The 13,112-nt window shown below is 34.8% G+C and overlaps 1 protein-coding gene across 6 annotated transcripts in view; it reads right to left on the reverse strand.

Moving 5' to 3' along the window:
* CSMD3 (CUB and Sushi multiple domains 3) overlaps window positions 1–13,112 on the reverse strand; it is a 703,323-nt gene that overhangs the window by 250,685 nt on the left and 439,526 nt on the right. For all 6 annotated transcript variants that reach the window (XM_080578052.1, XM_080578051.1, XM_080578050.1 and 3 more), the window contains one exon: window positions 2,777–2,946. In XM_080578052.1, the coding sequence (XP_080434178.1) occupies window positions 2,777–2,946 (170 nt within the window). The remainder of the gene's footprint in view (window positions 1–2,776; window positions 2,947–13,112) is intronic.

The following is a 13,112-nucleotide window of genomic DNA, read 5'->3' on the forward strand; positions in this document are numbered from 1 at the left end:
TTCACATAAAACTAAAATTACAGTAAAACCCTAATGCCCTACTCCAGTAGTGAACAGTATATTCTTCACAGACAGACAAATAGGCAAATTAGGAAGTATTTTCTCTTTTTTTCATTTTAGATTCCAGCTCCGTAAAAATAAGAGGAACTTCTTGTGAACGTCTTTAAAGATGTTTTACTGAGATTAACGTGAATCAGTCTAAGAGAATAAGAGCACATATGTAGATAATCAAGCCTGCGTTCCTGATCTTGAACATATTAACAGAAAATACTAGTCATATTCCCAAGTCAAACATACACCAAATCTTACAGTGATTCTTTTTCAGAACCTGGATTTGAGCAGTAATTCATAAGATGATAAAGATCAAAAGAAAAATTCAGAACCAGTACCATGAAAAAAATTCTGGAATGTGTAACTGATGCTTTGTACTTCCTGAAACAGGCACCTGGAAAAAGAGTCTGATGGGATTAAGGCAATTTGTAAAAGCTTCATTTGAGAGATTAGGCAAGAAAGGGTTCAACAGATATTCTTTCCCAGGGGTGGAGGGCCTCTTGCTACAATGTCACACAGACTGAAAAAAAAAAAGATAATTATAATAAAGAGTACCTCTTGCATTTTTATTTATTTTTTATTTTTTATATTTCTAATTAGATTAGGAGGAACTTTGGCTCATTATAATTCAAGGCTGCTGACCTGAAATACAAAATACTCTAATTACTTTCATCTTCCAAAGATACTACATTCATCTTACAGACACAGCCACAAAACACAGAAAATATTTCAGCCATTTACATCAGAGTGTAATGGCATCACCTCTTTTATGATTAAGTTGATACCTCTCCTAAGTTCTCATTAATTGAGTAGCAATATTAAAATGAAATTTATTTTATAAACCTATAAGTTAATGTTTTCTAGTTAAACATCTGTAGTGCATATGGTTGGAATGGCACTTAAGAAAACTTAAGTGAATAGATACTATAAAGACTGCATGTGCATTAAATGGTTAATTAAGATTTAAAAAAAAAAAAAAAATCTTTGAACTGCTTGAAAGTTTGTATTTACATGCGAAAAAGTCTTGAGGAAAATGTATCCATAAACTTTTAATGGACAAGGATAAAAATGTGAACAGAGATACTAGAATAGTGATTTCTGGACACAAGGAGTCCAGTTCAAATATAAGAGTGGACTTCAAGTCTTATGCTAACGTTGGGTAACTTAAAGAAATTTCTGTAACTTCACTACTTTTTCTGCTTCACTGAAAAAGTCTCAGACTGAAAAATTACATATCAGCATACATGATTTGGATGTTTTACTGTTAACTAAAAAAAAAAAAAAGCTTTTTTTTTGCCATGTTATTTATATGCTAATGAATACTAAGACTTTCAATTTTTTTTTCCTTTATCAATTGAAACATTGAAAGACATCTACTCAGTTATGATGCAAGCAATAAAACTAAACTAAAATAAATATACTTGTGCTTTTTATTAACTAGTAAAATAAACTAATTAAACTAAAAGTTAACTAATTAATGTGCATTTTATTCTGTTAATATTTGCTTTAGTTTGTTTTGCCTTTGTTTTGTTTCAACACAAAATACTTATTTTTATTTAAAACCATATTTAATTTTGTATATAGCTTTTTCTTGCTGCTGATTTCATTTTCATTAGGTTGCTTAGGTGTGCTGATGCCTCAGCCGTAATTAACTTCTCTTTGAAGTGCTTATGTCTGGCAATTTATGACAGAAATCCTAACCTAACGCTTAGATGACTGAAGTTAATAAATCCCAGCACTGATTCTTAGAGATAAATCTTACCATAACCCTTTTTATTTTGATAATTAAATAGCAGAATCTGGCAGAAAAACAGTTTTTATTAATCAAACATGATTGGCATGGTACTCTTACTCCTTTGATTTCTGAGGGGCATATTTAATTAAATTGAGTATTCTGAAAAATTAGACAATTAGTTCATCCCTTATTGCATTTAGATTGCATGTGCTAAAAGACACCTTGATCATCATCAAAATTAAATATATAGTTGGCTAAGCAATATATTAATTTGGAAATATGTACTTGACAAATACAATAATAACATCTATGTACAAAACATGTTACTGAATTTATGAAGGGCAGTAAGTCTATAAAAATTTGGAAGGTTCTAATATCCTTTTTTTCCCCTTTGGTTGTTTTTCTTTGTTCAAAAAACAAAACAAACAAAAAATAAACTGCCTTCACATAAAATTGCTAGTGATTGTCATTTTGCAGGAGATGCTACATACCAAAGAAGATCAGAGCCATTTGAAGTGTAAACCTCATGTACTGCAGTATGTGACATTGTATTAAATTAAGTTTCTGCGTGTAACAGCTAGGGAAAAAATATTATGATTATATCACAGAATAACTAATGAAGATACTGAGGAAGAAAAACAGAATTTACAAAAAAAATGTAATTCCGTTCAAAGATGGATGTTTAATACTAAGAATAGAATACAAATACAAGTTAAGGCAATACTTGGTTTACAGTTTCAATTTCTTGTTTTACAGTTTCAATTTCCTTTTTTAAAATATGTGTGGTCTGAAAAATGCATGTTTTAAAGAATAGATTATGGAAACATCTGAGGTTGCCTCATTTTAAAATCTTTAGAGATAGAAATGGTTTAGACAAGTATAAGTGTTTAATATAACCTTACCTGATACTATACAGACAGATAAAATTCAATGGTATGAGGCACTAAAAGCTTTGAAACAACAACAAAAAGCTACACGAAGGCTACCTACCTTAAGAACATCTCCTTGGGCTAAATGAAATGTTCTCGCAGAAATATTGATTCCTTTTCCTGCTTGTACCTGAATGCTATAAATACATTCATGGTTGTTTTCATAGTTAAGAGGATAATTGGGGGACAGTAAGATTCCTTCATTATTTGTTGTGGAGGCTCCACATTCAGCTGCAAGTAAAAGGAAATGTTAAGGTATATTTTAATAATAATAAATAAATAAATATCTTGAGTAATGGTGATAATGGGAATGTTAATGTAACCTAATTCACATTAGTAATGCTTATTGATATCATAAATCTAGCTGTTAACATACATTCATGGTAGTAACTGAAGAAGACTACATGGTAGTAACTGAACAAGACTACATTTCTAACATCTTATAGTACTTTAATAAATGTGTGTTAGTAATATGAATAGTTATAATCATGTTAATGGCACATTCTATAATGCTAATGTTTTAAAGGATCTTTCTTGAATTTTGTTTTGGAGGAAATATATTTTGGATTTATTAAAGCTTATTTCTCCAATATAGAAATTCATAAAGACATATAAATTAAAGTGAAAGTAATCTAGAAGTTTATATATGCATATATTTATTTATACACACACAGGTATATATATATATACATGCAGATATACACATACATGCAGATATACACATATTCACACACAGATTAATGATAAAAAAAATCCCTAATATCAATTTACTAATATTAATATAATTTAATGCATAGAGTAGAAAAAGAGTTATTCTGAATTTACCAGCTAAACCAAAGTCATTAATAAGTAGAAAAACAGTAACTCGCAGAAACAAACAAAAAAGTAAAGAAAAAGGTATGAGATGTGTATAACAGTCAAAAATAAAAATGGGAAGGTGTTTTGAAGTAATACCGTAATAATTTCAAAAATGAAAACTTTAATTGAGGACTTTGGTGATTGATTTTATCACGGAAAACACAAACATGAAAAGTTCTGAGAAATCCATATTAGGCATTAATAGCTAGCTTTCATTTACTATAAGATTTTGGAGTACTTGCATAATTTTAATTAAATTATTTTGAGCATTGAAGTACTAGGTGTATTAAATGATGACTGACAAATTACTACAATTTGTTCCTTCCCTTTTTATTTAGTCCTTATAAATAGTCCATATACTGCACGGACAAAAGCAGTTCCTCTCTTTTGATATATTGAACACGGAAGAAATTCTTGATGACTGTGTATATTTTAATAGGGTTATGTAACAAGTACTCAAATGATCCAGGTGTCATCACTTTGTCTTCAAAAACTTGGATTCACATAATCTAGGTACAAGTGGGAAGTGTTCTAGCCCACGTGATCATTTCTTTCCTTTTACTGTCAAATGCTCTGAAGATGCATAGGTCAGTTTGAATTACAGCATGTAGGAATGAAATGACTATAATTCCATTTGAGGTATATCCTTTCCTATTTATGAGAGAGAAATGTCAAAAGGCACAAGATTTGTACTATTAAGTTGATCAAACAATTCTGTTTCTGTCAGAACTGTAATTCAAAGCAATTTTTTCAAAAATCTGAATCCAGCAGTGAACCAAATGTTTGCTCATTTTTAACTGATATTTGATAACCATGCAATATTTTCTGCTAAAATAAGGAAATTGCTCATATCATTAAATTTACCAATCTGATTGTACTTTTCTTAACATAGAGGAAGAATAAACATCTTAAGATGCTTGGAACACATCATATATGGCCTCAATCCTCGTGGTAGCAGAAAAGAAAGGAAGTGTAGTAACAGTAATTTTGAAAACTGAAGTATAAAAGAATTTCTCCCATAGTATTCAATAAAATCACTCTATTTCCCAGGAAGCAAGCACAATGGCCTATAACAGTACCTTCTTTTGTACACTTCTGAGATGCATTCTTACAAAATCAGTTATTCCCTTGCTTCTCTACTTGCCTTCTGTCAGTGCAAATTATGACTCAAAACAAAAAAGCAAAAGTATAACTCTAAATAAGCACAGAATCAAAAAGAGAAGATATGTATCTAATATAAGATTTTCCAAACTAGTTGCTTCTATCTGCCAGTTTACACTTTGACTTGTAAAGCTGAACAGTTGTTTTGTTCAAAACTATATGCAACTTCAAGTAAGATATGGCTATGTTCTATTCTTTGATGTTAATACTATAGCATAAAGCAACACAGACCATAATGCCTCCACATGTAGTTAGGCACTGAGTAAAGAAAGGATTAGGGAACAAATATTAAGTGAAATCTTAAGCTTAAAATGAATACAAAAATTAAACAAATGTAGTTTGTTTAAAGAGTTTGGAAAAGAATCTTAACAGGTGCTACAGAGAGAATGTCAGAAAAAAAGACAAAAGAGGTAAACTGTGATAAAATGTAGGGAAAATGTATAATCACAGAATCACAGAATGGCTGAGGTTGGAAGGGACCTCTGAAGATCATCTAGTCCAACACCCCTGCCAAGCAGAATCACCTAGAATGCATGGTGCAGCATGGCATCCAGGCGAATTTTAAATTTTTCCAGAGAAGGAGACTACCTGACCTCTCTGGGTAGAAGGAAAAAGAAGGAAATGTAGAAGGCAGAAAAGGAAGGCAGAAAGGAAGTTTTTTTCAGAAACTTTTTTTTTTTTTTTTTTTTTTTAGAAGTAAAGGAAAAATCACACGGGAACAAGAAGACTATGACCATTCTTTAAAGTATACTTAGAGCTGTATCTATTGCCAAACATTTCTACGTTGACTTCATGTTTCACTGTCGTAGTATTCTTTAGCAGTACTCAATAGAGATGAAGGTCAAGTTGTTTTAAAGACAAAGGTTAAAAAAAATCTGCATATTTCAGATGAAATAAATTTAGCAACTGCCCTACATAGTTTACTTGTAGATAAAATATATATATATATATTTTAAAAGGAAAATACTCCAACATTTATGTTTCCAAAAGACTTTAATTTAGCCTTATGTACAGCATAAGGATGAACATTAAGGCGGAAATAAATCACTGTTTCTGAACTTTACCAGAAATACAGAATCAGTTCAGTATTAGAAAGGAAAACAAAAACAAAACAAAACAACAAAAAAATCAGAGACAAGTAATTAAAAATACTGATATAATGAGCTATTATGCATTACAGGAAAGAACTGTTATACTTTTTCTTATGAATGTACAAACACTGCACATTTTCATAGTAGAACGGATGAGTTTAACTACCAGTTATTAATGTATATAAATTCTGTAATTATGTAAAATTGTTATTGTAACTGAGGAATTAAATGCATCTGTTCTGGTACTGCAACCATTTAAAAATAATTCTTCAATGAATAAGATTTTTTTTAAATTTAATTTTATTTTTTTAAATATGGTCTTTCAGGGGAATTTTGCAAGATTTCTCAAATTCAGCTGATGATATGCTTACCATAAATTATCAAATACCAAAATATAATCTGAGGCTACAGACTGAAATTTGGCCTTTGTTTTCTTCAAGACAATCCCTTAAAATCAGAAGATAAAGCCTCCAAATAACAGTTCTGTATTTTGAAAAGATGTTATCTTTGTTAGGAGACTAAATACATTGCAAAAGTATGATGGGACAGTAAATGCAACATTCTCAAAAGGATTTTATCTTAGTGATAGTAGACTGCAAATCAGAAGCTACTACAGCAAATGTGTCTAAATTCAGAGATAAATGAATTATTTTTTCAGAAAACTCTTAATCTCTGGAATTTATACCTCTTCATCTGATGGAAGATGTAAGCAAGACAGTAGTCTTGTCAAAACAAGACAACAAAACAGATGGTAACAAGACAATCTTGAAAGGGTTAAATTTTGACTGAAGCATTCTTTCCTTGAATAACCTGAGTTATGATGTCATCAAGAGTTTTCCAGGTGGTTTTGGTATCCTGACAAAGTTAAGCAGCATTATTTTCAGGGAACCTTATGTTGAAGAAAATGAAAATAACATTATCTTCTTTAATCAGCAGGAACAATAGTGTTTTCTACTTTTATTTTACATTGTTCCAAAAGATTGCTTTTCATTTTGTAGTCCTAGATATGAATAACTAAATTTTCTGATAAAATGCAGTACATTCATCTATATCTGAGCTGATGTGAACATCTCAGTTTCCTTCAACTCAGATTAGATTAGAGAGCTCATCATGACTTTCAATAGAATTAAATTCAAAAATCTTTTCCTTATGAAGTAGATATCTTGCACCCTATGCTTCATGGTTTTTTAAACAGGAACTTGGACAGCTAGCTCAAAACTACACAAAACTACACCGCATTATAGAATCATAGGATGGTTTGAGTTTGAAGGGACCTTAAAAATCATCTAATTCCAAGCCCCCTTCCATGGGCAGGGACACCTCCCACTAGACCAGGTTGCTCAAAGCCCCATCCAACCTGGCCTTGAAAACTTCCAGGGATGGGGCATCCACAACTTCTCTTGGCAACCTGTGCCAGTTCCTCACCACCATCTGAGTAAAGAATTTCTTCCCAATATAAACCTACCTTCTTTTAGTTTAAAACCATTACTCCTTGTCCTATCACTACGCTCCCTTTCAAAAGGTCCCTAAAGTTAAGATGGATTCTGCTCTTGATAACAAAAATAATTACAAAGGCAAGAAAAATATAAAGGAGAGTGGAAAATTATGATATTCAGTCTAGTTGGTGGCCACTATATAAAAAATGTCACAGTGATCTCTTTAGAATATTCTGATGAAAAGACAATAGTCAGGTAAGTACTGTATTCAGGACATAATATTACAACAGAATTATTTTTTCCACTAAAATGGCCAAATAAGAAAGAGTTAATTTGTAGAAACAATATTTACATTATTATTTTCCATAATTAATAGTTCCAGTTCACAAAAACGTGGAGGAGTCCCATGTATTTTACAAAATATGCTTCTGTACCACAACCAACAATAAGAGGATGGAGAATAACATGACAAATGAGCTTCTTTGTTAGTATTAGAAAGGTAAAATATATTAACAAACGTACGTTCTCTGTCAGGAGAATTTTAACAACCAATGTACACAATTTGGCTTAAATTAATGATAACCATGAAAAGCACCACAAAAACAGACTCAAGAACTGTTGGAACTTCGTGAAATTTTTAACTCAGTAAATAGGAGCAATTAAAACATTTTGCAAAATATTGGGCTACATAAGAAATGTACTAAGTGCTTATCATATTATGATGCCATTATATTAACAGTTGGTGAGCCTTAAATGGCTGGATTTTGCATTGTTCAGGACTTCTTATCCCTGAAGTAAATAACAGAAATACGAGATATTCATGAAAAATAACATGAGAGATATTTAAAGGAATAAACTGACTTCTGATTGACAAAAGAAAGATTCGGATTAATTTGTTTTGAAAGGAATCAAAGATGCATTTACTAGTAATATTACAAATCTTAAACTAAACATCATTCCTGTCGCCAAAACATTCTGTATCTTAAAACAACAACAAAACACAACCACAAATAACTCAATTAAAACTAACAGAGGCCTTTTCAATTCCAAAACATCAAAAGCAACATTTTGCCTTAAGTTTTATATATGCACAGTAATGGATAAAACACTGCTGGAAATACGGTATAAGATGTGCAGAATGTATCTAATGGCTCCCCTGCTAATGGACCTTGCAATTACTGCACACATATCACTTGTAGAACCTTCACTTCATTAGTTACCTAATTGTGCTTTAGTTCAACACTGAATACAACACATAGAATATAACCTTTTTCACTCCCCAGGTATTCCCTGAAAAGTACATTCACTCATGTCATATACATAGAATCATAGAATCATTAAGGTTGTAGAAGACCTCCAAGATCATCTAGTCCAAGCATCACCCTACTACCAATGTCACCCACTAAACCATGTCCCTAAGCACCAGGTCCGACCTTTCCTTGAAAACACTCCCAGGGACGGTGATGCCATCACATCCCTGGGCAACCCGTTCCAATGCCTGACTACTCTTACTGAGAAGAAATGTCTCCTAATTTCCATCCTAAACCTTCCCTGGCACAACTTGAGGCCATTCCCTCTAGTCCTATCACTAGTTATCTGTGAGAAGAGGCTGACCCCCAGCTCCCCACAACTTCCTTTCAGGTAGCTGTAGAGAGCAATAAGGTCTCCCCTGAGCCTCCTCTTCTCCAGACTAAACACCCCCAGCTCCCTCAGCCGCTTCTCATAGGACTTGTGTTCTATAGGCTTCGTAGCCCTTCTCTGAAGGGCTAGAAGGGCTTTGTAGTCCTTCTCTGGACATGTTCCAGGGCCTCGGTGTCTTTCTTGTAGTGAGGGGCCCAAAACTGAACACATGATATAAATGAATGGATTTGCCTGCAGATTTTACAAGCTTGTTTGTCTGCTTTACATAATTGTAAGATATAACAGTTTCTTGGAAATGTGTATGACCTAAACATCAGAGACTCTGACCTTTGCAGTTTAGGACATACTGAAAAAAAAAAAAAAAAAAAAAAGGACATAAAATGTTATATGGAGAAAAGTAACTAGATGCATCAGCTAAGCAAAAGAAAACTATTTTAAAGTGAGCATCTTCCAGCTAAGGTTGAGAGAAAATTATTATTATTATTATTATTAGCAATAATAATAATAATAATAATAATAATAATAAAGCATGGCCTTGAGAAAGCCAACATTGGAAAAAGTTCTACACAGCTGGGAAGCTGACTAGATTAGTTTCTTTACAAAGAAAAGATATTGGAACTACTATGGATTATAAATTCTGACATGACTGCTACAGTGAAAATTAACGTAATTTAGCTACTAGGCAGCCTTATAAGGGAGGGAAGAAAAAAAAAAAGTGGCAAGAGAGGAGGCCTGAGTGTACTGGGTTTACATGGTAAGGGGGACTGCAGATGTGGCCTCTGTGAGAAGTGCCCAGAAGCTGTCCAATGTCAGATAAGAGCCAGCTCCAGCCAGCTCCAAAGCAACCTGCTGCTGGCCAGAGCTGAGCCAATGAGTGAAGTTGGTTGTGCATCTGTGAGAGCAGATTTAAGAAAGGGAAATAACTGCTGTGCCACAGCAGCTGGGAGAGAGGAGTAAGAAAATGTAGGAAGAAACAGCCCTGCAGACTCCACAATCAGTGAAGAAGGAGGGCAGGAGGTGCTCCAGGCATGCAGCAGAAATTCCCCTGTGACCTGTGAAGAGGCTGTGGAGAGGTGGAGCAGGCTGTCCCCCTGCAGCCCATGGGTCCCACAGCGGAGCAGATCTCCACACTGCGGCCCACAGGAATAGACTCCAGGCCACACCTGCAGCCTGTGGAGAGCCCACAGGAGCAGGTGATCTGGCAGGAGCTGCTGCCCATTGAGAATCCATGCTGGAGCAGTTTGCTCTTGATGGACAGTGCCTGTGGTACAGACCCATGTTGGAGCAGTTCTTGAAGATCTGCTGCCTGTGGGAAGCCCATGCAGGATCAGTTTGGGAAGGACAGCATCCCGTAGGAGGGACCCCACGTTGGAGCAGGGGCAAAGAGTGACCGTGAAGGAGCGGCAGAGACAACGCGTTAGGGACTGTCCACAACCCTCATTCCCCATTCCCCTGGGCTGCTCGGGGGGAGGACATAGAAGAGGGTGGATGAGGGGGGAAGGTGTTTTCAGTTTGCTTTTTAGTTTCTCACTGTCCTTGTCTGCTAGTAATAGCCAATAAATTATATTAATCTCCCTACATTGAGTCTGTTTTGCCTGTAATGGTAATTGGCGAACAATTTCCCCATCCTTATCTCAACCCTTGAGCTCTTTTACATTATATTTTCTCCCCCTCTCCCCTGGAGGAGGAGGAGTGAAAGAGTGGTTGTGGTGGAATGCAGTTTATCAGCAGGGTAGAAACACCACATGAAGAAAAAAAAAAAGACAGAAGAAATGTTGGCATAAGAAGACTTTTTACATTTCAATAGAAATAAAGGTAATTCCAAGAGAGCACAGTGTGTGTTGAATCTAAACATTGTTTTCGGTGATTATTATTAAATTCAAGCATAAAAAGAAAGCATAAACCTAAGGAAGGACTGTACTCTGACAGATCTTCAAGCATCTTCATTATTGTTCATCAGAAAAGTTTTTTATCTATTTTTTTTTTCTTTAAAGCAGCAATTGCTCATTTTTTCTTGTCTGTAATGTAGTTACAGGGAAATTTAAACTGTCTTCTTAAAAGCTAATTGTGACATTCAAAATTTTAAGGACCACTAGGCAGAGTCATCTGAATCAAGTCTAAATTCACTAGAATCAATTCAGAGACGTTATAACCCTACAAATGTACCTGAATTGTATATTTACTAACTTTCTGTATCACAAGCTGGAAACATATCCTTACACTACTGTTGAAAAGGTTGCCTACTCAGGACTAAACAGAGCTTAGATTTTTTTCTCCTAGATAAATCTAAATGAACAAGTATTCAATACTTTCTTTAAGGATTTTGTTAATCTATTACTCAGAAGCAGAAAGATTATTATTTTTTTTCACTCTGTTTACATTCAGAGCAAACAGTTTCTTAACTTTATTATTATTATTATTATTATTACTATTATTATTATTATTATTATTATTATTTATTATTATTATTATTACTATGTGATTATATATACTCATCTTATTGATTGCACCAGATTTGACTGGGATGAAGACAATTCATATCAGACCATACTGTGCTGTGCTTTAGATTTATGACCAAAACAGTACTGGCAATACATCATTTTAGCTATTGCTGAACAGTGCTTGCACAGCAACAAAGCCATTTCTGTTTCTCACTCTGCACCACCAGCAAGTAAGCTGGGTGTGGGCAAGCGTCTGGGAAGAGAGAAAGCTGGGACAGCTAACCCCAAGTGACCAGAGTTGTTATTCTATGTCATATAATGTCATGCAATAAAACTAAGGGAGTTTCTACTAAACTGTTGTTTCTTGGAAATTGACTGGACATTTCTTTGCTGTTGGTGAGTGACTGCCTTTACATAAAGTGGTTGGAAAGCTGCCTGGCAGAGAAGGACCTGGGAGTACTGGTTGATAGTCGGCTGAATATGAGCCAGCAGTGTGCTCAGGCGGCCAAGAAGGCCAACAGCATCCTGGCTTGTATAAGAAGCAGTGTGGCCAGCAGGTCTAGGGAAGTGATTGTCCCCCTGTACTCGACACTGGTGAGGCTGCACCTTGATTACTGTGTTCAGTTTTGGGCCCCTCACTACAAGAAGGACATGGAGGTGCTCGAGAGAGTCCAGAGAAGGGCAACGAAGCTGGTGAGGGGGTGGAGAACAAGTCTTACGAGGAGCGGCTGAGGGAGCTGGGATTGTTCAGCCTGGAGAAGAGGAGGCTCAGGGGTGACCTTATCGCACTCTATGGACACCTTAAAGGAGGCAGTAGTGAGTTGGGGGTTGGTCTATTCTCCCATGTGCCTGGTGGCAGGACGAGGGGGAATGGGCTAAAGTTGTGCCAGGGGAGGTTTAGGTTGGATATTAGGAAGAACTTCTTTACTGAAAGGGTTGTTAGGCATTGGAATGGACTGCCCAGGGAGGTGGTTGAGTCACCATCCCTGGAGGTCTTTAAGAGATGTTTAGATGTAGCCCTTAGTGATATGGTTTAGTGGAGGTCTTGTTAGTGTTAGGACAGAGGTTGGACTAGGTGATCTTGGAGGTCTCTTCCAACCTAGACGATTCTGTGATTCTGTGAACTCTTTATTTTTTTTTTTTTCCTTCTTGCTTTTACCCTTCCAATTTAACTAGGTGGGGACTCTGCCGGATGGAGTCAACCCACCACGTAGGTTAAGATCCTGCAATATGCAGACTATTTCATAGTCATTTCACAAAATATTAAAAATATGTAGCACTAAACAAAGCAGCCTCAAAAACCTATTCTAGTGCAAAATTTCCTGATACTATTTTTATTTTTTTTTTCTTTTGTCTTTTCCCATGACATGCCATTCTGAATGTTCTTGAAGAATTGGGGAATTTGCTTCAATAACCAGGAGGAAAATTCAATAAAAATAAATGCATTTTTATGAGTGAGCATTTTTATGGTGAGCTCTGACTAGCTCACCAGTGTGACTGGCTTTCTCACCATATTAGATTAAGATACATAAATGTGAATACTGACTATGTCTCTTCTGTTTGATGGTAGTAAGGCCTCAGATTTGAGTACCGTATTGAACTTGAGGAAGTTCATTTCAAAGAATAAGTAACTGGATAAATATTCCAGAAGCAAGAGACAAGAATGATCACAAATCTGAAAAGACTGAAGATTGTTATGTTTTGGTGAGAAAAAATACATGAGTCTTCAACATGTAGAACCAACTGAAGAGAGAAGTGGAAAAACATAG

Source organism: Anser brachyrhynchus (genome assembly GCF_964034855.1).
Source record: "Anser brachyrhynchus genome assembly, chromosome: 2".
Classification (NCBI taxonomy): domain Eukaryota; kingdom Metazoa; phylum Chordata; class Aves; order Anseriformes; family Anatidae; genus Anser; species Anser brachyrhynchus.